Source organism: Chiloscyllium plagiosum, unplaced genomic scaffold, assembly GCF_037043375.1.
Source record: "Chiloscyllium plagiosum isolate Xiang-an unplaced genomic scaffold, Cpla_swu_hap1 HiC_scaffold_13, whole genome shotgun sequence".
NCBI lineage: Eukaryota > Metazoa > Chordata > Chondrichthyes > Orectolobiformes > Hemiscylliidae > Chiloscyllium > Chiloscyllium plagiosum.
In genome coordinates, this window is record NW_028270151.1 from 594,637 (window position 1) to 620,997 (window position 26,361).

The 26,361-nt window shown below is 41.7% G+C and overlaps 1 protein-coding gene and 1 long non-coding RNA gene across 12 annotated transcripts in view; one reads left to right on the forward strand and one right to left on the reverse strand.

Moving 5' to 3' along the window:
• The window catches only part of mecom (MDS1 and EVI1 complex locus), a 1,207,227-nt gene that overhangs the window by 239,149 nt on the left and 941,717 nt on the right, over positions 1–26,361 (reverse strand). For 7 of the 11 annotated variants that reach the window (XM_043702880.2, XM_043702877.2, XM_043702876.2 and 4 more), the window contains exon 4: positions 9,615–9,746. In XM_043702880.2, the coding sequence (XP_043558815.1) occupies positions 9,615–9,746 (132 nt within the window). Of the gene's footprint in view, positions 1–9,614; positions 9,747–11,352; positions 11,894–12,507; positions 12,605–12,849; positions 12,869–12,904; positions 13,101–26,361 lie in introns of those variants that run through there. The other 4 variants (XM_043702881.2, XM_087993274.1, XM_087993272.1 and 1 more) reach the window with 4 other exon arrangements.
• The window catches only part of LOC148148221 (uncharacterized), a 61,075-nt gene continuing 57,033 nt past the window's right edge, over positions 22,320–26,361 (forward strand). Inside the window, exon 1 of the long non-coding RNA XR_015759081.1 lies at positions 22,320–22,719. This is a non-coding gene — a long non-coding RNA (uncharacterized LOC148148221). The remainder of the gene's footprint in view (positions 22,720–26,361) is intronic.

The following is a 26,361-nucleotide window of genomic DNA, read 5'->3' on the forward strand; positions in this document are numbered from 1 at the left end:
ATGTCCTCTACCCCCACACAGAGCATCCCTCTCTGCGAGGAACCCCTCTCCAGGTGGTGAGGGGCTCCTCCACTACCCAACCTCTGTACAACCCAGTCTGCGCACTATCCAAACCCCCATACTACCCAACCTCCCCACACTTCCCAGCCACCACACTATCCAACCTCCACACTACCCAACCTCTACACGGTCCAACCTCCCGCACTACCAAACCTCCTGCACTACTCAGCCTCAATAGGAGCTGCATACATGTGCTGCTGCTGATGTTACAATCACATCCTGCTGATATCACTGCATTGTCTGCTCAAGTGCTGGGGCCATGCTGCACTGTGCATAATCATCCCATTACTATGTTCCAACATTTAATATGATAAGTAATGTTTGTGTCACAATGCTACCCAAATCAGTTGGGGAATTATTCCTACTTTGTCTATTTTCTCCTCGTGTTTTGATGAACAATTTTCATTTAATATAACATTTTTAACTTAAAGGAATAATAGAAAACTTTAAATGGAACATAAGTGGCATATGAACAGGGAGTGAAGATTAGAGTCAAGATCAAAATGGTGGTTTCCAATACTCTGTACCAAAGTAAAAAGGTACAAATTTTGGAAGACAATTTCAAATGGGGTTGGCTGAGTGATCAGCTTCCGATTGTTGAATGTGGGCAACCAGAAGCAAGTTCATTCCACACACAGACAAAAGAAAATGGGAACATGGATTTCCCCAATACAAAACATGGAAGGTCCAGAAATTGAGGTCTTAAGCCTTAAACATTGGTTGCCTGGGACACAAAAAGCTCTTCAAGTTGGAGAGTCACCACAGGCTCAAAACGTCTCTCTTACCACATATAGAACATAGAAGAATACAGCGCAGTACAGGCCCTTTGGCCCTTGATGTTGCACCAATCCAAGCCCACCTAACCTACACTAGCCCACTATCCTCCATATGCCTATCCAATGCCTGTTTAAATGCCCATAAAGAGGGAAAGTCCACCACTGCTACTGGCAGGGCATTCCATAAACTCACGACTCGCTGAGTAAAGAATCTACCCCTAACATCTGTCCTATACCTACCACCCCTTAATTTAAAGCTATGCCCCCTCGTAATAGCTGACTCCATACGTGGAAAAAGTTTCTCATGGTTAACCCTATCTAAACCCCTAATCATCTTGTACATCTCTATCACGTCACTCCTAAATCTTCTTTTCTCCAATGAAAACAGCCCCAAGTGCCTCAGCCTTTCCTCATACGATCTTCCTACCATACCAGGCAACATCCTGGTAAACCTCCTCTGCACCCGTTCCAGTGCCTCCACATCCTTCCTATAGTATGGTGACCAAAATTGCACACAATACTCCAGATGCGGCCACACCAGAGTCTTATACAACTGCAACATGACCTCAGGACTCCGGAACTCAATTCCTCTACCAATAAAAGCCAGTACGCCATAAGCCTTCTTCACCGCACTATTTACCTGGGTGGCAACTTTCAGAGATCTGTGTACATGGACACCAAGATCCCTCTGCTCATCCACACTACCAAGTATCCGACCATTAGCCCAGTACCCCATCTTTTTGTTACTCTTACCAAAGTGAATCACCTCACACTTACCCACATTGAACTCCATTTGCCACCTTTCTGCCCAGCTCTGCAGCTTATCTATATCCCGCTGTAACCTGCCACATCCTTCCTCACTGTAAACAACTCCACCGACCTTCGTATCATCCGCAAACTTGCTCACCCAACCTTCTAGCCCCTCCTCCAGGTCATTTATAAAAATGACAAACAGCAATGGTCCCAAAACAGATCCTTGTGGAACACCGCTAGTAACGGTGAACCAAGATGAACCTTTACCATCAACTACTACCCTCTGTCTTCTTCCAGCCAGCCAATTCCTAATCCAAACCTTCAACTCACCCTCAATGCCATACCTCCGTAATTTTTGCAGTAGCCTACCATGGGGAACCTTATCAAATGCCTTACTAAAATCCATATACACCACATCTACCGCTTTACCCTGATCCACCTCCTTAGTCACCTTCTCAAAGAATTCAATAAGGTTTGTGAGGCACGACCTGCCCTTCACAAAACCATGCTGACTATCCTTGATCACATTATTCCTATCCAGATGTTCATAAATCCTATCCCTTACAATTCTCTCTAAGACTTTGCCCACAACAGAAGTGAGATTCACCGGCCTATAGTTACTAGGGTTATCCCTACTCCCCGTCTTGAACAAGGGAACCACATTTGCTAGCCTCCAGTCTTCTGGCACTATTCCTGTAGACAACGAGAACATAAAAATCAAGGCCAATGGCTCTGCAATCTCCTCCCTTGCTTCCCAGAGAATCCTAGGATAAATGCCATCAGGCCCAGGGGACTTATCTATTTTCACCCTTTCCAGAATTTCCAACACCTCTTCTCTACATACCTCAAAGCCGTCCATTCTAATTAATTGTGACTCAGTATTCACATCGGCAACAATGTCAACAATGTCAACAATATGCTGCCTGAACTGCAGAGTTTCTCTAACCAATTGTTTATATTTCAGATTCCATAATATTTTGTTTTCATTTGTACAGTAGGGGCATCAGGCCACAAAGCTCTGCATTGCTGAATGATGCAAGCAGCAAGAAGAACATTTCAGATCATATCATTGGGTGATGGACGTTTCAGAGACAAGGAGAAGCAGACATGAGCAAATCCCCGGAAATGGTGGAAGGGAATCTTGGTAACAAACAAGTGTGGGATGGAAATCTAAATTCAGACTGAGTAAATAATGATGATTTTACACAATATTTAGAGAAATTGATGATATCACAACTATGCACAAATTACAAGGTGCAAGAAAGTAAGCATGCAGGTGCAGAAGGCAGTGAAGAAGACAAACAGTATAGTGAGAGGATTCAAGTGGAGGAGAAGGGATGTCTTGCTGCAATTATTCAGGGCCTTGACAAGACCACCCCTTGAGTATTGTGTGCAGCTTGGGTCTCCTTATCTGAGGAAAGATTTTCTGGTGATGAAGGGAATGCAGCGAAAATGTACCAGACTCATTCCTGGAATGACAGGACTGACAGCTGAGAGAGGTTGAACATTTAGGATCCTATTTGCTGGAGATCAGAAGAATGAGGTGGCGGGAGAAGGTCTCATAGAAACCTATAAAATTCAAACAGGGCTAGACAGAGTATATGCAGAAAGGATGTTCCTGATGGCAAGTGAGTCCTGAACCAAGAGCCACAGTCTAAGGATATGGGGTAAACCATTTATGAATGAGATGGGGACAGAGAGTAGCAAGCCCATGGAATTCACCACCACAGAAAGCAGTCAAAGCCAATACACTGTGTGATTTAAAGCAGGAGTTGGATATAGCACTGAGGGCGAAAGGGATCAAAGGATTTAGGAGAAAAGCAGACTTTTGATTTTGAGGAAAAGTCACTGGACTTGAGAAGTTAATTCTCCGTTCTTTCCTCAGATGCTTCCAGACCTGCCGAGTTTCTCCACCAATTTCTGTTTTTGTTTCAGATCTCCAGCATCTGCCATTCTTTGTTATAGATTATGGAGTTGGATGATCAGCCATGGTGGCATAGGCTCTTTTATTTAATTAATTCATTCATGAGATGTGAGTACCACTGGCTGATCAGCATTTATTGCCCACTCAGGTTGATAAGGTTGTTAAGATGACATACGGTGTGTTAGCTATTATTGGTAGAAGGACTGAGTTTCGGGGCCATGAGGTCATACTGCAGCTGTACAAAACTCTGGTGCGGCTGCACTTGGAGTATTTGATTTCAGTTCTGGTTGCTGTATCATAGGAAAGATGTGAAAGCATTGGAAAGAGTTCAGAGGAGATTTACCAGGATGTTGCCTGGTATGGGGGGAAGATCTTATGAGGAAAGGCTGAGGGACTTGAGGCTGTTTTCGTTTGATGGAAGAAGGTTGAAAGGTGACAATTGAGATATATAGGATAATAAAAGGGTTAGATAGGGTGGACAGTGAGAGCCTTTTTCCTCGGATGGCGATGGCTAGCATGAGGGGGCATAGCTTTAAATTGAGGGGTGATAGATTTAGGACAGATGTCAGAGGTATTTTCTTTAATCAGAGAATAGTAGGGGTGTGGAATGCCCTGCCTGCAACAGTAGTAGACTTACTAATTTTAGGGGCATTTAAATGGTCATTGGATAAACATATGGATGATAATGGAATAGTGTAGGATAGATGGGCTGCAGATTAGTTTCACAGGTCAGCGCAACATCGAGAGCCGAAGGGCCTGTATTGCACTATAATGTTCTAAGTTCTATCCCTAACGCCTTTGAGAAGGTGGTGGTGAGCTGCCCTCTTGAACCGCTACAATCCATGTGCTGTAGATTGACCCACAATGCCCTTAGGGAGGGAATTCCAGGTACTGTAGGCACAAATGGTCTGAATCGCTTACTCCTGCTTCCTATTTTTCTACGTTTCTACATTTCTAAATTTCAACTCATCCATGATTTGCTCTTTGACAGCCATTACACAATGTAACAATCACTAAGGTCAAAAAACAGGGTGCTCATGGCAACAGCTGAATCTTCTAAAGTATAAACCCACTAATCCCATGAAATGATCATATTTCATTCTATTGTCCAAACCAAAAATTAGTATGATCCTGAACTATTCCTTTACCAAGCAAACCACCTGCAAAATCTTTACTTAAGCTGGTGTTAACTAATTTTAATACCTTCCAATTTGGCTAATTATTGCTTTAATTTTTCCAGTTGTGGTGGAATAATGGAGGCACTTTCAGCATGCATAGTTTCCTGCTTGTTGTGATATTGTTCGTCAAAGTGTCTTTTGTCTGTTAGCAGTTAAATGTGGTCTATTTCATTAGCAGAATGCCAGAGAGTTGTGAATGAGCTAATTTTTTATCCAATTCTTTATCCCACTCTCAAACAAAAAGGGTAATCAATGCAAAAATAGCGCTGTGATGTGTGCAGTGTTATCTGGCCAGACTCAGTGCTAGGCTTGTGCCAATAAATGCATTAAATATGAGATTGTATTAAATTAGTTAGGTATCATTTAAAGAACATTGATAAAAAATTACAAAAATAATTCCCCATGGATGGATCTCTCATTGATAAAAGTAATGAGAAGCAATTAAGGAATAGGGACATTTTGGGAGATTGGCCAAAACAAAATCTGTAAACATTGTTGCTGCTACAAAAACTGGCGAGACTTTCATGATATAATTGCTGAAGTTGAATTTATCTTTTCTAAGAATTTTTGAGAAAGTGCAGCCTAGAAAGTATTGTTCACTTGTATTCATGGATAAAGCAATGAATTTATTAAATTCTTTTGTCCACTTTTTACCATAGACATTAAACTGTACATGCAGCAGATGGAGCATAAGCCACAACAGCAATTTGTTTTTATAAATTATAGCTTACGTCTTGATGTAGTGGAAAAGATTTCAAAAGGCTTGTTGTCTTTGCTGATTTTTGCAATAGATTTGAGGTGGATTTATTTACTTACATATTTTATATATGTATTGAATAGTTTCAGTTTTGGATCCAATTGGCAAACTGGGAAAGTTGCGCTAACATTCTGTTTTTTCCCATCTTTCTACTCAAACTAATTTCATATCAGAACTATAAATTACTATCAACCAATCCAAAAGGAATAATGTTTTACAGTAAAAGCAAATGACAGTAGATCTGTTTTCATTTCAATGTTTTAGAGCCTTTTGAAAAAGATATTTTATTTTAGAAAATTTTCTTAACATTTTTAAATGTGCAGTAATCTGTTGTATTAGCAGAAAATGGATTTATCTTAAAAAAATAAACATTTTAACAATCTACTGGTCACAACACATTCACCGGGGTGACTGGGATATAATCTGAAATTCTGGTGTGACTGTAGGTCAGCTTCCAATGCAATATTTTTTCAAATGATTGTATAACACTGTGGAATCTGAATTGCACTGATGATTTATCCTTAAAATTTCCTATTTTAAATGTTTCACTAATTTGTGCTGATTGAAATCGTGACCTGACAGAACCTCCAGGCTTAATGTATATGTGCTCTGCATTTGCATATGTTTGAGAGATCTCTGGCCTTGAAATTACAGTGTGTAAATATTAGTACTAGAATGCTTAAGGAGTTCACATGAAATTCCATTGTCTGGTATTTCACAGGGAAATTAACACCAACCCCTAGAATTAAGAGGTTAACCGTTTCATTAAAACATTGAACAAAATGACAAATTCTTATGTTATTTATTGATGATAATTTTAAAACTTCTGCAATCTGCTGAGAATAAAGTCAGTATTAATAGGAATTATTGCAAAGGTTTGTTTTGATGGTGAGACTGCCTCTTTATAAGGATGAAGTCATGCTGTGCAGTATTAACATGCAAACACAGTAACAGTTTAGAATTAAATTCTTTTGTTCACTGTTTTAACATAATTATTAGCCCATATAAAGTTGCTATCATATAATGTGATTTCTTTTGGTTAGTAATTTATATGTATGAAATTTGGCAATCATATTCAACTGTTTGCAAAATTAAAATCTAAGTAATATCCATAAAAACAAGTTGGTTATTTTCTTATCTGTAAAATGCACAGCAAACTGTCAAGAGCTTCAAGTTGTGTCTCTTTCAATATTAATACCAACACCCAGACCCTGCCCCTTTCTCTGGTGATCAATTTCCAGTCAGTTTCATCTATTCATCCATCCATCAGGTCAACCATCGCTGTGTACTTAGGATGATTTACCAGCAGAGCCATCAGTAATCACATTACAGTAATAAAGTAAAATCAACAGTTTAAAAAGAGAACTAATCAGAATAAAAACAAGCAGATCTCACAAAAATGAAAATTACACTTTGAAGGAAAAAGGAATTTTAAATGGTTCTACTAAATTAAAATTATAGGTTTAACCATTTCTTAGCACAATCTTTTTAAATATAAATGCCTTAACTGTAAATAACTAAATCTTTAAACACAGACAGTTGCCATATGTATTTCTTCCAGAACTACTTGTGTATACTATCTTAATAATATTTCAGTGTAATATTTTATTAGTAGATTGTGTTTCATCATCAGTTGGATATATTCCATCAGTTACTGCTGTTCTTTATATCCTCTTGGAGTAATATAATTATTCTACAGTCCGATTATTATTTATGCCTGCACCAAGCTCATCAAATCCATGGGTCACATTTCCTGGTGTCTTGATCCCATTCCCATTAAAATACAGTAACACAATTTTCCTTCCTGCCACCACTCTTCCACCTTCACCATGTCTAACTGATGGTTCTCATTTTCAGGTAACACCCTACCTACCCTTCCTCAAAAAAAAACTACTGTCTTTCCAACCAACTCCAACCTTTCTGGCCTCTGCAAAGTCACTGAGTGTGTTGATATCTTCCAAAGCCATATCCATCGTAGCCATAATTCCAAGTTTGCATCTCTCTAATTATGTTTTAATTCCCTCCTTCCACAGCGCAAAAGGCTTTAACTAAAGACACAGATCCCACTTTCTGTGACCAAGACATTATTCTACCTGTGAACGATTTGCTGAACTTGTGTCCGCTTCTTTTTCAAATAAAGCCATAACAACTCTTTCAATGTCTTCTTCACCATCCCCACAGCACAATTTCAGGATTTCCACAACGACCTATCTTGAGAATCCTCCCTTGACTCACATAAACACTGCAAATCCCATCTTCCTCATTGGCATGCTTCCAGTCAATCTCAGTGATTCTGTGATTTCATTTTCAGCCATGGACTACCTTTAACATAACTATCAAAGACACAAAGTCTTACTTGTCCACCTCTACTCTCATCCTTTGCACTGTCTTTATGTATTCAAAATGCATCAAATCCAGTATTGGATTGGCCTTTATTTCCTGTCACATCATCCACTCATGTCACTAACTTTATTTCCCTTCCCTGCCACAGTCTCAGGCTGAAACAGTCTACCACCTTGTCCCTCTTTCATCCTCAGAAGACATGCCCAGGTCAAAGACCGACTACATCAAGAACTGTAACAATATCCAGTTCTGCTTGCTGCCTCCTTTACTTCAGCCACCTGACAGTAAATTTCTCGGTCATAACTTTGAATGCCTCCAAACTCACACCCTGTCTTTCTGGCTAGTCTCTAGACTTTGCTCTTTGCACATTTCAACTTATTTAAAATTCAGATATCTATAGTCTACACCAAACCTGACTCACCCATAATTTCTAACACTGAATTATTCAAATTAAAATTTAGGTTCCTTTGTTCAGTCTGTAAATGAACATTTGGTACACAAGCTTACTGCTGTTATGTTTTAAATGAAGGATGCCATGAGCCCTTAGAGCTGAATGTCATTATGTCGTTTTAAAAAAATCATTTTGATGGGTGTACCACTGATAAGACTGTCCATCCTAATGCCCCTTGTGAAGGTAGTGGTGAAAACCACGAAGCAGTTTGCTAGGTCAATTCACAGGTCAGTTAAGATTGGATTTATACTTGGGCCACACCGTGTAAGGACAATTGTTTGTTTCCCTAACAAGCATAAGTGAACCAGACGGCTTGTTGTTACAGTCCAGTAATTACATGATCATTACTGAGCCCAGCTATTTAATTCCAAATTTAACAAATTAACTTAATTCAATATTCTCAGCTAGCTTGCGGGGTTTTAATTTATCTCTCTGGATCATTTCTGACCTTTGGATTTTCAGTTTACTAATTTAATGACAATGCTATCATATCAATACACCAAACGTAACAAATAATTTAAACCCAAAATATGTGACAAGGTCTACTGACATATTTATGTGACATATTTATATTCAGGATGTTAAAAATTCATTAAAATCTCATAAGGCTCTTCTAAATTAAATTTCTGGACATTTCATTTTCCTATTTTCTACAAACATCATGTTAAATTGTATTAGGTAACTACACTTGTGTGTCAGTAGATATGTGAACATAGGATAACAAAATTCAAGTTTTCTTAAGATAAATTTAAGCCCCAGCTAATCACTTTGTCCTAATTTACCTCTTGTTCCATTTCATTCTGTGCAGCTTTGAGAGTAGTTTGTAATGTGGTCTATGGCCTTCTGATGGGATTTTGGGCCTTCACCAAGAATTGCCAAAATGTATGGTATACAAAGTATGGATAATCGTTTTTGAAAAATCGCTCACACAACTCTTGGTGTTTCATTTTGAATTGTTTTCCTATGTTTTAAACATCAGGGCTTTGTAATTTGGCTCTGGCTATTACCGGTTTGCTAAAGTGTTTTGCTAATGTCGATTGTTTCCTTCCACTGACGACTTGCATCAGACCTGAGCTTAATAAGTCCTGTAAAGGGACGGTTATTTCGTATTTTCACATATTAATCACTAAACTGTAAGCAGACAAGGAATGACAATGTTGAATGACAACAAAAAAAAGTCAGTGTGAAAAAAAATGCACATAATCTGTGTTTAACATCTCCCTTATGCCACTTAACACAGGAGCAAACATGGCACGAGGGTCTACAGTAGCTTTGCTATCAGCTACTAATCCTGTATTCTCCTTAAAGCTTGCAATAGTCTCAAGCCTTTGAAATCCTGAGTGATAAAGTCAAACAAGCATTTTCAACATACCTGATCATTTATCTGGCATGCGACTAGGTTGTGTTCATAACTCCGTCCAAACCTGATGTATTTGAGCCAGCTCCCTATATCAGGCTGACTGGCATCGATGCAGAACTTTACATTGCCTAACTCGTCCAAGACCTGGAAGAAAAATGTTCAGATAAAATCAATATAGAGTGAGTCACAAAGGAAGCCAGAAATAAACTATGTACCTCCCACATAGCTACAAAAAAAATGGCCCAGCACATATGCAAATTTAATACATACATGCAGCTACAATATTTAGTCTGCACAGCGCAAATAATTAATCCCTTTAACTAAAGCATTTTGGAGGCATATGATCATTCTTTGGACATTTTCTAATGATTAGAGGGGAGGGGAGAAAGACATCATATATCATCTCAACCCTTTAGAGTGGAATGTAACCCTGACTTTTATTTTGTGGGGTCATGACCCCACCCCCCAATGTTTAATCTGTACATGTCAACAGTTTATAACTCTGATTGAGCTACTGTGGATTTTCAAATTATTCCCTGAAAAGTTAAATTTCAGCATGGTCTTCATATCAACAGATTTTTAATTTCCAAACACTTCCCTGCAATCAAATATGAATGAAATTTTAAGTGGTGGTGGTGGGGCCATACCAACAGTTTACAAAACCTGTCTCTTGAACTAATTAATTCAGAATAACTAACTAATCATAAAAAGATCAAAAAGTCCTAGAAATTTTTGTATTTGACAAATACTATTTAAGAGAAAACAAACTTTGTTCTGGACAACAATAAATGATGTCCAGTTTTTAACATGTGCAATATTCATATTACATCCACATTATTTATATTGGGTATCTACATGCATGCAATATACAGATTAGACATATATAACAAAAGAGATTGACAGGCATTGCTATACAGCATATATAAATCATAGACTTGCATATATAAATATAAACAGTTGTGTCAACAGTTGGAGTAAAGTAGCTTTATATATTCACAATTACTTTAATGTCCATTTAAAAGAGATAGGTATTGAACTAAATCACTTCATAATAAGTAACCTTGAGAAGCAGTCAACTTTCAGTTTAATCTGTGGATCAGGCTTGAAGTACTGTAAATATGAAAAGGTGGTAACTGCAAACATTGAAGGCTGTGTGTTTGAACTACGAAAATGACTCCTTATCATTTCGACTAAAAGCAGCCACACATTAAAAAAACTTGGGAAGATCAGAATGTGATGCCAGGTGCATTAGACAGGTTTATATTGGTTTTCTTTAAATTAATGCATTGATATTGAAACGGGCAAAGAATAGATTACGTTAGAAATCAGTAAATTACTAAATGCTGAGGTATTCTACTGACAATTCGAAACAAAAATTTAGCAGCAAACTATATCTTTAAAGCGCGACTGACGTTCAAGTGACAACAACGAGCAAAGAAGTAGGGGTGCAATCGGTAAAACCGGGATGAGAGAACATTAGAAGTGAAGCCACTCTGAGCCCATCGAGAATTAAACAATGCTAACAATACAGACAGCTATTCTTTAAAAGAACCCCTAACTTCGAGAACATTATTTTCAAAGAACACAATTGCATTTCTTTTGGAGCAACTAGTTTTATCTCGGAGTTATTGAGGCTATTCCCTGTTTGCCTAACCTCTAAGCGCTCGAACATGCAAATCAGAACTCAACAGGAGCTGCTCCAACTCATTAACTTTCCGGGACGCACGATTGGGTTGGAAGGTGCTGTTACCCTGATCGGAAATCAGAAGATGGTGCCTTCTGTTCTGAACATCGCCGGTTACTGTACATTCTAAGGGCTTAATAAAAAGCTGTGATCTCAGGAGCTGAAAAACTGCGGCCATTAAGAGTCAGTTTTTACGTTGAAAGCAATCGCGGCCTGGAGCCACCGTGTGTGTGTGAATAAAGTCTGACCTTACTGTTCTCATTACACATCAAGGGGCAGGAACCATTGAAGGAACATTTCCAGTGAATCTCTTAACAAATATTGCATCAGATACACGACAAAATCTTGTTATAAAGATTGTATTTTGGAAATTGTCATCTTGTTGGCATTTTCAAAACATTGTAAAACTTTGAATCTTGCCACTTTCTGTCAGACCGAACGCTCCATTCACTGTCTCAGACTTTGCCCGAGAAACAACTTTCTCCACACGCTTCTGGTTTGATGTTTACTATACTTTCTCAGCTCCTTGATATTTCAATCAAACTTCACGTGTAGAAACAAAGGCTCAGTCACCCTAAAAGGATCCCTCTGCCTCTTATCCGCCGATTTCCTTGGGTTCCTAATTAAACCTGTTCACCGACAAAGGGGAAGTCACTTCCATAAGGACCACGACAGAACGGAACCGGGCCAGCCCTGGACACGGAGCCGGGAAGGGGCACAGTCAGGGCAGGGGCTTGACCAAGGTTCACAGGTGAAGTTAGTGTGTGTGTGGGATGGAGAGGGAGTGTGAGAGTGAGGGAGGGAGATAAGGGTGAGGGTGAGGGAATGTAGAGGGGGACTGTGAGGGAAGGGGGGAGGTGTGTTTGCCCCCGTCCCGGCTTCAGGGTCCCCCACCCACCCCTCCTCCGGGCCGTGTCCCATTCTCAGGAACAAGGAGCTTGGGATCGCAGCCCGACTCGGGATAGAGGGAGTTCCCGGGGTCTCAGAGTCCTCACACCGGGACAGCATGGGGAAGGGGGTGAGGGGCTATTGTTCGGGCAAAGGAAGGGTCTCAGTGCTCGGGGAGTCCGGGGCGAGCGGAGCCGAAACGTTTGTTGCCCGGAATATCAGTGCAACAGGGAGAGAGCTTCCTGTGACCCTGGGGGTGAAGGCCAGGGAGTGGGTGTGGGGGAGGGAGGGGGGTGAAGGTGAGGGGGGGGGGGTCAGGTCTCACTCACTTACCTGCCGCTCTCTCCCTCCGGCGGCCGCCAGATAAGCCCCCGATCCGAGCTCCGACTGTAGGCGCCCCCGGCCCTGGACTCTCCCCTCGGCCGCTCAGTCCCCCCACCCCCCCACCTTCCCTTCCCTCGGTGATACCGCTGTCGGGCACTCCCGGGTGAGTTTGTTTGTCCTGAGCTAACACTGTCGGTCAAGGCCAGCAAGTTGCTGCAGGAGGAGAGCCCTCCGGGGGGAGAGATCAGTGGGTCACAGCGGCCGGGGGCTGGGAGCTAGGGGACGGGGAGGGGTGGGGGGACGGGGGACGGGGGCTAGCTTTCCCAGCTCAATACCCCGACCTGCCCTCACCCCAGCTCGGGAGCTGCTCCATCCACACGCGGCTTCCCCGCGAACTCCGGCTTACTTTCTCTGTCTCTCTGTCTCTGTCTCTCTCTGTCTGTCTGTCTGTCTCTGTGTTTTCTATGATGAAGTGTCAGAAGCGTCCTCGATCGTCGAGGTCAACGAAAGGTCGTCACTGGAGAGAGATCTCCTGGAGAGCTCATTAAAAAGACAGTAACAGGTTAACACGGGCTGGATTTAAAGACAGCGTCCGTTTTTGCTCGCTGTCTCCCGATTGCATTACCTTGGGCTGGAGGGAGGGCGGAATGAAAACTCTGTAACACGCCTCTCAGGAACCAGTCTCGAGAGGGATCTGAACAATTAGTAATCAGCCCCATTTCAGCTCGACATTTTGTCACTATCATCCACTGAACCACCCTGTTCGCATATTAATTGTTTTTAAAAAGTATTTTAAGAAGGTATATAAACAGCAAATGAATCGTGGCTTAATCAGAAAAAAGAAGCCATTTCCGATTTCACTTTAATCCCCAACTATATGTACACAAACACAGACATGGAAACGTATACATACACACGCTCATATAGAAGCGCTATGTATAGGCAGTTGTTAAGGCTACAAAGTTTGTTCTTATCTCTATTAGTGTGAACGGAGCTTCAGATGAGACCCCACATTCTGGGGATGGGTGTTGGGTGGGGGGTGATGTAACTGGTTCAGAGTGGATTCTCACCTGGATGTAACTGCATATGCTCCATTTTTGTATTTTCCAAATTACCGCTCCCCCCCCCCCCCCCCCCAGCAGTCACCTGCTGAAATCGGATCTATCTCCACATGGAGCTGTGTGTATTCTCACTTGCACTTTAAGTCACTAGTAGGAATGAGTTTTATTTTAGAAAAAGGCTTTTATCTCGCAGCGCGCGACAAACCACGTCGTTGCCTGAAGTGAGGCTGAGTTCTAAAGTCAGTGAAAAGGAGAATGGTTTTACCGCCACATTAAGCAGTCCCCAGGAAAGCGGATTAGATGTCTTACTAAAGCTGCTTTGGAAGCTTCTGCTGCCCAGTTTCTGGGAAGGCAAGAGGCGGATTTGCACAGGGTTTCTTATCCTGCTGGCCCTAGGAGCGCATCAGCCAACACAACTCAGAAAAATAACAACTTTGGAAAGGTTTTATTTCGGGGGAGGTGGGTACTTTTTGGCTTTTTAAAACAAAAACGTCTTTGCTAACGAGGCTTAAACATGATTGATTAGGAAGTTCCCTTTTCCTTTGGGTGACCGTCCTGTTTCTCGATGTTCTGAAAAATAACTTCATAAACTTTGAGTTACATGCACGTGTACTTATACAGACAGGAACAAAACACACACAGGAGACTCAGTTAAAAATCACACAACACCAGGTTTTAGTCCAACAGATCTATTTGGAAGCACTAGCTTTCGGAGCAGCTGGTGTTGTATGATTTTTAACTTTGTACACGCCATTCCAACACCGACTCCTCCACATCAGAGGAGACTCAGACACACTTTCACAGATCTCCCCCGCGCACATACAAATAGCTACATGTCCAGGTAAAGATTTACAAAGAAATTGGGGCATTTGTCCCGAACACGTTAACCTTCTGCCATCTGCACAGGTACCGCCTGTGTCAGCCGCTGTCCTAGTTAATAAACACGAATCAAATTCAGACCCTTCCATTCTACTGGCCAGGGAGAAGCTGTAACTATCTGCTGCCATTTTCCAACGTGATCAAGAAACTGTGGCCTCTGATTTCTTTCCTATCCCTTTCTTACGCGGCTCCTTAACTGACTCTACCTTCAAATCCAGGCAAGTCAGGGTTTGAATGTTATCGAATCTCCACATTCCGTTTACTACACCTTCTTTATATCATTTCAAAATTTGTTAAATAAACTCGATTTATCTGTTTGCATTTTCTACACAAACCCCATGATCCGATTTGAAAGGCAGATATTTTAGGAATGTGACAGACATCTATAGCACAGATGTGGTACACGACATTTTTTATTCGTTCACGGGATGTGGGCATCATTGGCTAGGCCAGCATTTTATTGCCCAGGGGGCAGTTGAGTCAACCAGGTTGCTGCGGGCCAGGAGTCAAATATAAGCCAGACCAGGTAAGGATGGCAGTTTCAAAAACAGAAGGTGCTGGAAAAGCTCAGCAGGTCTGGCAGCATCTGTGAAGATAAATCAGAGTTTAGGTTTTGGGTCCGTGACCCTTAGAACTGGTGGTATCTATACAAACCAAGGAAGAGTCACTAGACTCGAAACGTTAATTCTGATCTCTCTGCACAGATGCTGCCAGACCTGCAGAGCTTTTCCGGTAACTTCTGTTTTTGATTTATAGCATCTGAAGTCCTTCCGGTTTTTATTATGGATAGCAGTTTCCTTCCCTGAGGGACATTAGTGAACCCGATGGGTTTTTCCAACAATGGTTTAGATTTTTGAATTATACTTCTTAATTCAAACTCCATCATCTGTCGAGGCAGGATTCGAACTCGGGTACCCAGGACCTTACCTGGGTCTTGGGATTCACATTTCAGCGCGAATAACACTAGCCCATTGCCGTGTGCTGCATGGTGTATGTGACAAATACATATGACAGTAATAGTCTATACGATATGTGTATGACAGATAGATTTGACAGATATGGAATATATGATAGATAAGTTAAATATGTCAGGTATGTTTGGTGACCGCTGTGACACAGGCCTGGAGTTATGTTTTTCCAAGGAGCTGGCCTTAGGTTCTGGCAGATGTGTAATAGATAATATTTAAATATTTTTAAATAGCGCCAATCGTAACTTTACTGATTCCAAGGCATAGTCTGCGAGTTTTAGTCATTACTGATATCAATTGTGTTTTGTTTAATGTGCTCAGTTAAACAAAGTAAATCGCTCGTTTTGTTACTGCGAGGCTTTCAATTGGTCTCTGTTATGTCTGATCAGGGATCTATTTACTTAGGATTTTTGTTGTTGTGTACGGAATTACTGACGTGCAACTTTAAATGCGACACCGAGGTATCACCGGATAAGCTCCGGGACTCCTTTGTAAATAGCAGCAGAACCTGGACAGAGATTCTCATAGAATCCAGCGCTGAGAACCTTCAGCAAACCCCGGTTACTGACCGCGGGCTTCCTGCTGTTCCTCAAGATGTCCATTGTTGGAGCTTTTTAATTTAGCAATAACTTGGGCAAGCTGAACCTATGAGCTGTTCTATTTTCTTCCTGTCAGGATGAAGGATTTGTTTTATGATGCATTGTGTGTTAAATAGAAGCAGTAGCGAGTTGGGAAACTGATTACTATTTGGTGGAGTTGATCTACTTTTCTGATATAGAGCTGGCTATTTTTTTTAAACAGTTCTCTGAAAAGCAGGAAATGTCGCTGTGTAAACAAAAGCGTCGAGAATCTGTACCACGTCCTGGGCAAATGAGCTTCATATTGATAGGGCTGGGACTTGGAGCTGAAATGGGTTTTGGGATGGAGTGGCAGTGCTGCAAACTGTCCAGTAGATGGCAATCGCAATTGGCAGTAAAATTATCTGGGTTGTGATTTCGATTTCAGCCAATGTGTTTTACACAAAATCAATCTGCTGATCTCTGCATTTCTGCAAACTTGTATCGTTTCGGCGGTGCTTGTGAAAATCTCATAATTTTCAAAGAATTTTTAAAATATAATTTTCCTGAGGATAGCGTTTTCTGATGGTCTCAGCAACATGCGCTATGCCATTGGACTGAGAGCCATTCCGGCTCCTTGTAGCTCGGGAACTAGTCCCAGTGAACACAGAGCACTGGGACGATGAGACAGAGCGAGTGCCGAGGGTTAAATCGACAGCAATCTATGCCAGACTGGCGTCTCCCTCCTGCACGATTACATACACTCCTGCTCCATTCACACATCCACAGGCTCCAATACTCACACACAGTTACAAAGCTACAGGGGCACACTCTGAAACACTACCATGTGGACACATCCTCATGGAAAGATAAGGACACACACTCGGGTCGTTCGACTCATACAGAATCATATGAAAGCGCGCGCGCACACACACACACTGGGGCATATTCGAACCTGCACAAACACGCACAGAAAATAAAAGCAACACAATTTGTAACAGAATCACCACATCGACACAAACATTTTAATACACAGAAGTGGCGTAAAAGTACTTCTCAATTCAACAAAATATTCTAATGGTTACCACAGATCGAGTTTGAGTTTTCTGATCCCAATGTACGCAGATCACCTCTCCTCTAATTCTAGGTCAGAAGGGGGAATGTTCACTCATGATTGCCTAAAGTTCAGCACCATTCACAATTCCTCAGATACTGAAGGAGTCCATGCCCAAATGCAGCAACACCTGGGTTTGGATTGATAAGTAACAAGCAACATTGCGCCATACAAATGTCAGGTTAATGACCATTGTTAACAAATAATCTATCATCCCTCGATGTTAAATATTATTGCCAACACTGGATCCCTCACTATCCCGCACATCCTGAACTTATCATTGACCAGAGATTCGACTGGACTCACCACAGCAACTACAAGTGAGCAACTCATCTCCTGTCTCTCCAAAGTTTGCTCACCTTCTGCATTTATCTCTCAGCCCCCTTGTCCCTTCACATTCCTGATGACCCAGTGATGTTGCCTGAAATGCCGATCTCCTGCTCCTCAGATGCTGCCTGACCTGCTGTGCTTTGGCAGCGCCACATTTTTGACTCACCATCTACAAGGCACAAGTCAGGAGTGTGATGGAATACTCCACAAATACTAAGGCTCCTAGGTCAGCATCCTCCAAACCCACGAACACTACCCTCTAGAAGACAAGCGGAACAGATATATTGGAACACCATCCTCAGCATGTTCCCCTCTAAGATATTTCCATTGACTTGGAAATGTATTGCTATTCCTCCCATCATCACTGGGTCACAATCCTGGAATTCTCCATTCTAAAGAAGGGTCACTAGATCCAAAATGTTAACTCTGCTTTCTTGCCTCAGACACTGCCAGAGTTGCTGAGTTTTCCCAACAATTTCTATTTTTGTTCCTCCTCAAGAGCATTGTGGGTCTACCGACAACATACTACAATGGCTCAAGAAGGCAGGGCAGCAATAACCACAAACTACAAGTGAATAAAAATTCTAAAGGGCACTACAGTTGTACTCAGGCCCCTTTCAGTAACAAGGGTAGAGCTTGTTATTGGGTGGAAGTTGATACTTTCTACATTGATGTGTTTGGCAAGCTCACCATCTTCTCACCTCCACCCTGATTATCCATGCTGAGGCCTGAAGGAAGTTGTATGCAATTGAAGTTCATGCTTTATGAAGCACAATTATTTCATTTTGCTTGGCCCAAATAGCTGCAGATGTTCGAGGCAACTTAGGATCGTAATTGGGCAATCAATGATCACTCATTCCACATCTCAGGCCTTTGGTATTAACACAATGGCAGGCATAGGGCTTGCCATGCAGGGAACACAAGAAACGAACTTTAGGTTTCCTCAAGCGTTCGGTGGGGCTTTATCATTTAAAGGCATTTGGTACATGATTGATGTTGGTCGGGAGGGGGTACTGCTGAGAGTTTTCTCCTGTTCCTGCAGTTAATACTCTCCCTCTTCCAAATGCCTACCAATCTTTAACCACCTTTTAAGCATCACTCACCTGTGATTTGGAGTCACCCGCACCCCCACAACACGACCACCCACCTGATCTCAGGCTTTGGGTAGCTGTTATACCACAGAGGTGACTGCCTCTCTAATGGCTCTGCCATTCAATACACTTAGTACAGGAGTTGGGAGGTCATGTTGCGCCTGAACAGGACATTGGTTAGGCCATTGTTGGAATATTGTGTGCAATTCTGGCCTCCTTCCTATCAGAAAGATGTTGTGAAACTTGAAAGGGTTCAGAAAAGATTTACAAGGATGTTGCCAGGGTTGGAGGATCTGAGCTACAAGGAGGGGCTGAACAGGCTGGGGCTGTTTTCCCTGGAATGTCGGAGGCTGAGGGGTAAACTTATAGAGGTTTACAAAATTATGAGGGGCATGGATAGGATAAATAGACAAAGTCTTTTCCCTGGGGTCAGGGAATCCAGAACTAGAGGGCAAAGGTTTAGGGTGAGAGGGGAAAGATATAAAAGAGACCTAAGGAAGAACTTTTTCACGCAGAGGGTGGTACGTATATGGAATGAACTGCCAGAGGAAGTGGTGGAGGCTGGTACAATTGCAACATTTAAGAAGCATTTGGATGGGTATATGAAAAGGAAGGGTTTGGAGGGATATGGGCCGAGTACTGGCAGGTGGGACTAGATTGGGTTGGGATATCTGGTTGGCATGGACGGGTTGGACCGAAGGGTCTGTTTCTGTGCTGTACATCTCTATGACTCTATGACCTGCACTCATCTTATTGGACAGAAACTCTCGGTGGACAAGACTTCCAACCCCAGAGTTTGGGGTAACACTTAATTCAACCAGGTTAAGGTTAGTGCAACTATCCCAAAGGGACACTGTGGGGTTTGTTATAATGATCGAGTTCACCTATAAGAGTATTACATTCTCAGTCATTCTCATACAGGGTTATACAGCTCTGGTTGGGTCTCTGGTAGCGGAGGGATGAGACCACATGTTACAGTTGGGAGGGCCATTTGAGTTGAGGAACAAGGTGGCCTACTGAGAAAATTGGATAATTTCCGTGTAAAGCCTGTAAAGCCTATAATTTTGTAATATTTGTAATCCTGACCTGATCTTCTGGGATGGATTTTTTTTTTAGATTAGATTAGATTAGATTAGATTACATTACAGTGTAGAAACAGGCCCTTCGGCCCAACAAGTCCACACTGACCCGCCGAAGCGAAACCCACTCATACCCCTACATTTACCCCTTACCTAACACTACGGGCAATTTAGCATGGCCAATTCACCTGACCCTGCACATCTTTTTGGACTGTGGGAGGAAACCGGAGCACCCAGAGGAAACCCACGCAGACACGGGGAGAACGTGCAAACTCCACACAGTCAGTCGCCTGAGGCGGGAATTGAACCCGGGTCTCAGGCGCTGTGAGGCAGCAGTGCTAACCACTGTGCCACCGTGCCGCCGATCTTGTCTTTCTATTCGAGTTCAGTTGTTTCCATATTGATTTCAACAATATCTTTATTGGGTGGTTTGCGTGGCATGAATTTATTATTTATGACATGTAATTTCGATTTCAAGAAGGCAGAGAGAATGGGAACGGGCCATTTTTTCAGAGCTTGTCTCCATTCGCTCCACCAACCTGTGACTGGGTTAGACAAAGTAAGCAGTGCAAAGTGACGACCCGCACAAAGGACAAGGTACTGTGACTTGTCCCCATCAGTAAAAACTTCCTCCAAAAGACTGGCGGTTGACAAGTATCTGTCTGCTTTGATTGATGTGCTGTCTTAGACATCTTTTCAAGAACGATCTTACGATTGTCAAAACAACTCAATCCTTCACAAGACGAACTTGTACACGAGATCGATTTTGACAATGAAATGGTGTGGAGACAGTGGGACTTGTTCAATATTCAAACGTCTTTTTAATCGCGAGTTGTATTTTAATGCTATTGACGTGTGACGGCTATGACATCTATTAGAGTCCGTCTCAACTTAGAAAATAGATCTTGAGGGATTAAGGAATTGTTGTCATATTTACCTAAACGCAGAACTCAGTTTATTAAACAAAATATATTAAAATGCATTGGTTAAATTTGAAATAAGACATGGTAAAGATAAACCATTTACCCATGTTTCTGAAAGATTAAACTGGCTGGAGATATGTGTTATACCTTTCTGCATATATATAGCAGGAATATTTGGATGTTTGCATTGAAATTTGTCGGTGGAATTATATTCATATTTGTGTGAATGTTTATTTAACTGTGTGTAGACGTGTCTGTTCTCTAACGACTCGGCCTTTATTCTAATCATTTACACGTGCAACAAGGTTTAATTAATGGAATATATTGAGCGGTGCGTACAGCAGCTCCGGAAATGTGTTACTTCGGTATAAAGATTTATTTATAAACGTGTATTAGATACCGTTTCTAACGAATTCTTACAGTTCTCCTGTATCTGAAGTGCACTAGCGGCAGAGGTTTTTTTCTCTCTCTCTGTAGTTAATTTGATTTGTCTAACAGTCTTCATTCTAAAGCCAGAGTTCCAGAGGAAGCAATCTCCAGGGCTGCTGAGGGAATTCGTAGTAGCTTGCTGTAGAATTAATTGCCTGAATTTTACATTCAGATATAAAATGGATTATATGCTGCTGATTTGTGAGGTATAAGTTTAAATACAATTAGAGAGAACAAAATATGTATTTTAAGTGGGAATCGGAGCAATTAAAGAAAAGAAACAACTTCCCAACAACAATGGAAGTTCCTAATTCATTATATCAAACGGAGACAGCACAAAACTCCACAAAAATTGGCTACATTTGTCAAACTATCTTGACTTTCCAAGAGGTCAGGCGATTGTGAAAGACTGTGTATACAACGAGGGGAAATATTTGACAGGGATAGTTGTTTCTGTTCTCATCTTCGTCTAAACACAATTTACTTTTTTAAATCAAAAAATTAAATTTCATGTTATATTCAAAGAAATCGAGTTTAGATTCAAAGCAGTGTGCGTGCTATGTGTCCATAGATCCGGTGTTTATTCTTCACTAAATATTGTGGGCCATTGTTCTGCATTTGTTGTGGCTGGGTCTCCCTTGTTTGATTACAAATAACTTTATTTCGCGTTTCTTTGCCTTGTATTTGATGTTCTTGCTTGTTCTGACGGTGTAATTTGACTCTCATTAATCATTCTCACAATTACCAGAGCTCTCCACGGTCCTACTTCGTCAATTTTCTCCATTCGTTTCATTAAAACGACACCTTCGAGGTACACCGAGCTCAGAAACAGCCTTCAATGGGGAACACCGAGAGAAACCAGAGGGTGTCTTTCCTTCGGTTTCTTGCTTTTTGCTTGTCACTGATTAGTTACTTGTTCAAATGTATATTCGCTATTTCATTTTGCTTAAGATAACATCACGATTTTTTCCCTCTTGTTTTTAGTTCGATCACTTTGTTCTTTCTCTTCACCCGCGGGCATTCTGTTGGCTTCCCGAATGTGAAACTGAAACGCCACAGACGCGGAGTTTTTCCTGACCTGGAAAGTGGAGCGGAGTCGGAGGAAGCTGTCGGTAAAGGTTTAGATCCTTGTTCAGTTTGTTGTTTGGGGAGGTTTGTTCATGTGTACCTGTTGTAGGTCGCAGGCCGTGTCATTCCGTGAAGCGACAGTGTATCGAGGTGTTGCTCGGCCACGGAACTCTGGTGAACACCGAGACCGGGAAAAACTCACCGTTTGGGCCCTTTCCACTCGGGCCGGAAAAGGCAACCTCGCTGTGGGCGAATTAACATTCCTATTTAAACACAGCTTCCACACTGAGACTCGGTCCCCGTTCATCAAATAGAGGTACGGCATCTACCCGGATACCGAGGGCTTTTCTTCAGCTGGAACATTAGGTATTTATTATGTTGCAAAAAGGAAAGGGACATTTAATGAAAGAGAAATTGTTCAAATAATGTTTTTCAACTCGTAAAATATTCTGTTCTCTCGTGCCTGTAGACCCACTGAGCAGCCTTGGGATTACTAAGTCTCTGGTGTCCCGGGATACAGGGAAAGAGGAAACATTCCTGTTGCAGATCGCCCTTTACTAAAGTTGCTGATATAATGGTGGCAGAGTGTTGGGCTCAAGCTGCCTGAAAAGCCTAATACCGGGGAGGAGAGGGAAAGCGCTGGGCGCTCTCCCTGTTTCACTGGAAACTTCAAGCTTGCACTTTCTCATCACCAAAATGATTTTAACGTCAAGCAGATGCAGGTGGGATTTTAAGAAGTGTGCTGGTGATGCTGTGACCGTTTCGGCCTCCTTTACATCGTTTTTCTGTCAACAAACCATACATTAAAATACCGCCCCCGCCTTCCCTGTAGAATAAACAGCGTGAGCTCTTTCAGGTGTAGCCTATGTCCTGCTCTCCTACACTCACTGACGACATTTTTCCACCAGGTCAAACAGTGCAAACTCATTCCGGTTTTCACTGAGGAAAAGAAAATCGAAGTCTGCACAAACAGGCAGCGGGTTTATTCCATTTTGCTTCAAGATCTGGTTAATGTTGAAGAGACAAGGCAGTTAGGAGTTGTACCATGTTCCACCACAACTCTCTGTCAGCAGCAGTCTCCAATCATTAGGATCCATACCGCACAAACTCGTCTCTCCCCACTCTCAGCAACTAAACGATATCTCAATCATTCCACATGTGGATATTTCATGTGAAATACATAAATGCACAAAAGCTGCTTTATCCGAAGAGCGTTCGAAATACAGTAAGAACTATAGAATCTGCAGGTGGTCTCCGCTTTCAAAGTCATATTGTCACCCATGAAAGACCGCTGCCAAATAGCAGTACTCGGGGATAACACACACACTGCTTTGGACACTCCGTAGTCTGTCTGCTGCAGATCGGTTTATCAATACAATGAAAGTACAAGTGACTGAAGTTCCCATCATGAAATTCGTATAAACAATCGCTGGTTGGGAATTGGATGATTGGGACCAATTAACAGAGTCCCAGCCTATTAACACCTGCACAACATACGGTCTGGTACTGACCCTGAGCACTTCATGAGACCGAGTTAAGCTAGTTTGCCCAATCTAAGTACTGTCGCAGTCGCCTGATTCGAACTGTCGTTTAAAGGAACACTACCTCTATTTAACATTTTAAAATAATTTGAACGGCACCCATGTTTCCAATTTGGCTTGTATTATTGATATACAACAGAGAAAATGTAGTTCAGTTTGCACATTTCCTAAAGGTTCACTTGTAGGATGACGTTAAAGACGACTTTCGGTTTATCTTTAAGATTTCTATTGACAAAAACAAATCGGATTCTGTCAGTATCTCTTAAACATCGTGATTCACGAGATCCCAACTTTACAGGTCGACTAGTTCGAAACTAGGAAATTAATGGGAACTGTAGGAATCAACTAAAAACAGCACAGCATATTCACTCAGTTCATCAGAATTCATTCGGGAAAGCGACACTTATCGAAAATAAAAGTTAGCTTTCCTTGAGACAGTTTTGTTCAGCTTAGCAATTTTTTTGTTTGTAACGTTTATCTATTTACTCCAAGTGTGAAGGCGGTATTATTACGGCAGGGCAAATATTCCCACAAGAGTTTAAGTGAACACATTTTGAAGGGTTATTTTCGTAGATTATCCAAAATTAAAACTGGAGGGTCTTGTGATGATTCAAAACCTTTTGCATTTGCTATGTTAATTGCTTCCCAAGGGCAAGGGTGCATTCCAGCACATAATTAAGAACTTTTTTAAAAAGCGCTATCAGTCTGATTCACAGTTTCAGACATTCTGTGGTTATCTCGGGTCGGGAGCTCATCCAGTACCCACTGAGATCTCCGTTTCTGGTTTTTATGAAAGTTGCTTTTTGGAGTGAGCAACTCGATCTTTCAGGTAGAGGTCCAGCCCAGTTTATTTGACTCATTCGCTTTGCACAAATTCAAATGTGTTCGTGTGTTTTATCTTATTTGGGGGAATAAAGAAACAATACTTTATCTCCTTGAGGGATATTAACTGGAGTCTCGGACTTGGTAAATTCAACAACATAACTAAACATGTCGCACTGAGTTTGAGTTTAACGCAATTAGTCAAACATCAGCAGAGCTCTTTATTAAAGTTAAAAACTACATTAAATTTTACAAAAAAAATATACGAGATCTCACAACAGCCAATAAAATAGATCCAGAAATTGAAGGGTCAAAAACAGATCCCAGGGAAGTGAAATGCTGTAAGGATTAATTCTTTTGATAATCTGAAATGTTTAACACGTTTTAAAATGTATTGTTTGTTAACAATTGAACAGTACAATTATTTCTAACACTGATTATATAGGAGAGTTTTTTTCCCCACATTTTAGATTCAGCCGATGACTTGCAAACTAAATTCCTTGTAATCCAGGCAAAGCTGTTAAAATTTCCCCTTTATATTCATCTCATTACAACAACCCTTTTCTCAAAACAAGTGATGTTTTCGCCCTAAAATGTTACTTTCTCTCTCTCTCTGACAGGGAGGGTTACAAAGAGGATTGCCTCCCTTGGACTGTGGCATAGAGCTGAGAGACTCTTACATTCCGCCACAAACAGTTTTCTTGAAAAAGACAGAAGCCTTGCCGCTATGCCCTGCACTTCATAAATCACATCTTTATATAGACAAGGTCAGGGCACCTAACAGCTCAGACATAGGTCTTTGCAGAGTTTCTGCACACTAAGGCATGTTTATTCTCCAGCACAGATCTCTGAGGAGCAGTCCAGCACGCTTCTAATTACTTTTGATTATTTTCATTTGTTGGGGTCAGCGCTGCTTGCCAGTGTTACTGCGGGCCTGATTTACTACAAATTCCATGCCTTTGAGGGACTGAATGGTGGAGTTTTTTTAGAATTAGCACCGATTATTTTGCCTCGTTCTTATGCGATACTGTAAACAGGAAACTGGAACGGGGGATTGTCCTTCAGAGAACCCATACTGCTCCCTCTCTTTTCCGTTAATGAAGCAGAAAGGTTTATTATTTTAGACCGGAGACGCACTAATAGAATATTGTGTTGTGCAGCTACAGAACTCACTTCAAAACTCCAGAGAACAGCCTTCCCAGTGTCCGCACACTACAGCCGGACAGATTTTTAATGTCATTAGCAACGCTTAGATGGTCAGGTCATCGTTTCTATATTTGCTGTGGGTTTTCCATGTTAACTTCCTTTCTTTTCGTTATCCAATGAATATTTAGTAGCTGTCATTCTATTAACGAGGATTTTTAATTGGGGGTGGGGGTGGGTGAGAGAAGAAAGTGAGCCAGCCACATCTGGACTTCCTACATTCAACATTTAAAACTTTATTGATGAAGGAGATTGTTAGGGAATCGTCCACTTTCGGACTCCAATCATTGGAAAGTATCATTGTTCTCAGGGAGTGGCTGAAACCACGGGGAGATGTTTTGACTTGCCTTTTTCTCTAAATGGAATTGTTTGGAAGCTACGCTTTGGAAAGGCTGGGATTCCTCTATCGCTTTACATTGTTTGCGAAATTAGACATGAAGTAAATAATCACAAGAGCCGCTCTCCTGCACAGCCCCGGGGCAATGCTTTTACACTTTCTTATTGAGTTCAGTATCGCGCTGCTCCCATCCAGCCTGGGCTCGGGGAGAGCAGACCTCCTCTGGCCCTTGTCTGTTGTACTGCAACCGGATCTCCCTTATATTCAGGCACAGACTCTAAGATTTCCCCGCACACAGGTTTGGATTGGACAGTGACACTGCCTCGGCTAAATACTGTATACCATCTCCCTGATCCCCAGGTGTTGGGAACGGTGACACTGCAGCTGCAAACTGCTGTCACTGAGAAAGTCTTCACAGCAGAAAGGGACAGAGCTCATGGTGATTCTCAAAGCCAAGCAAA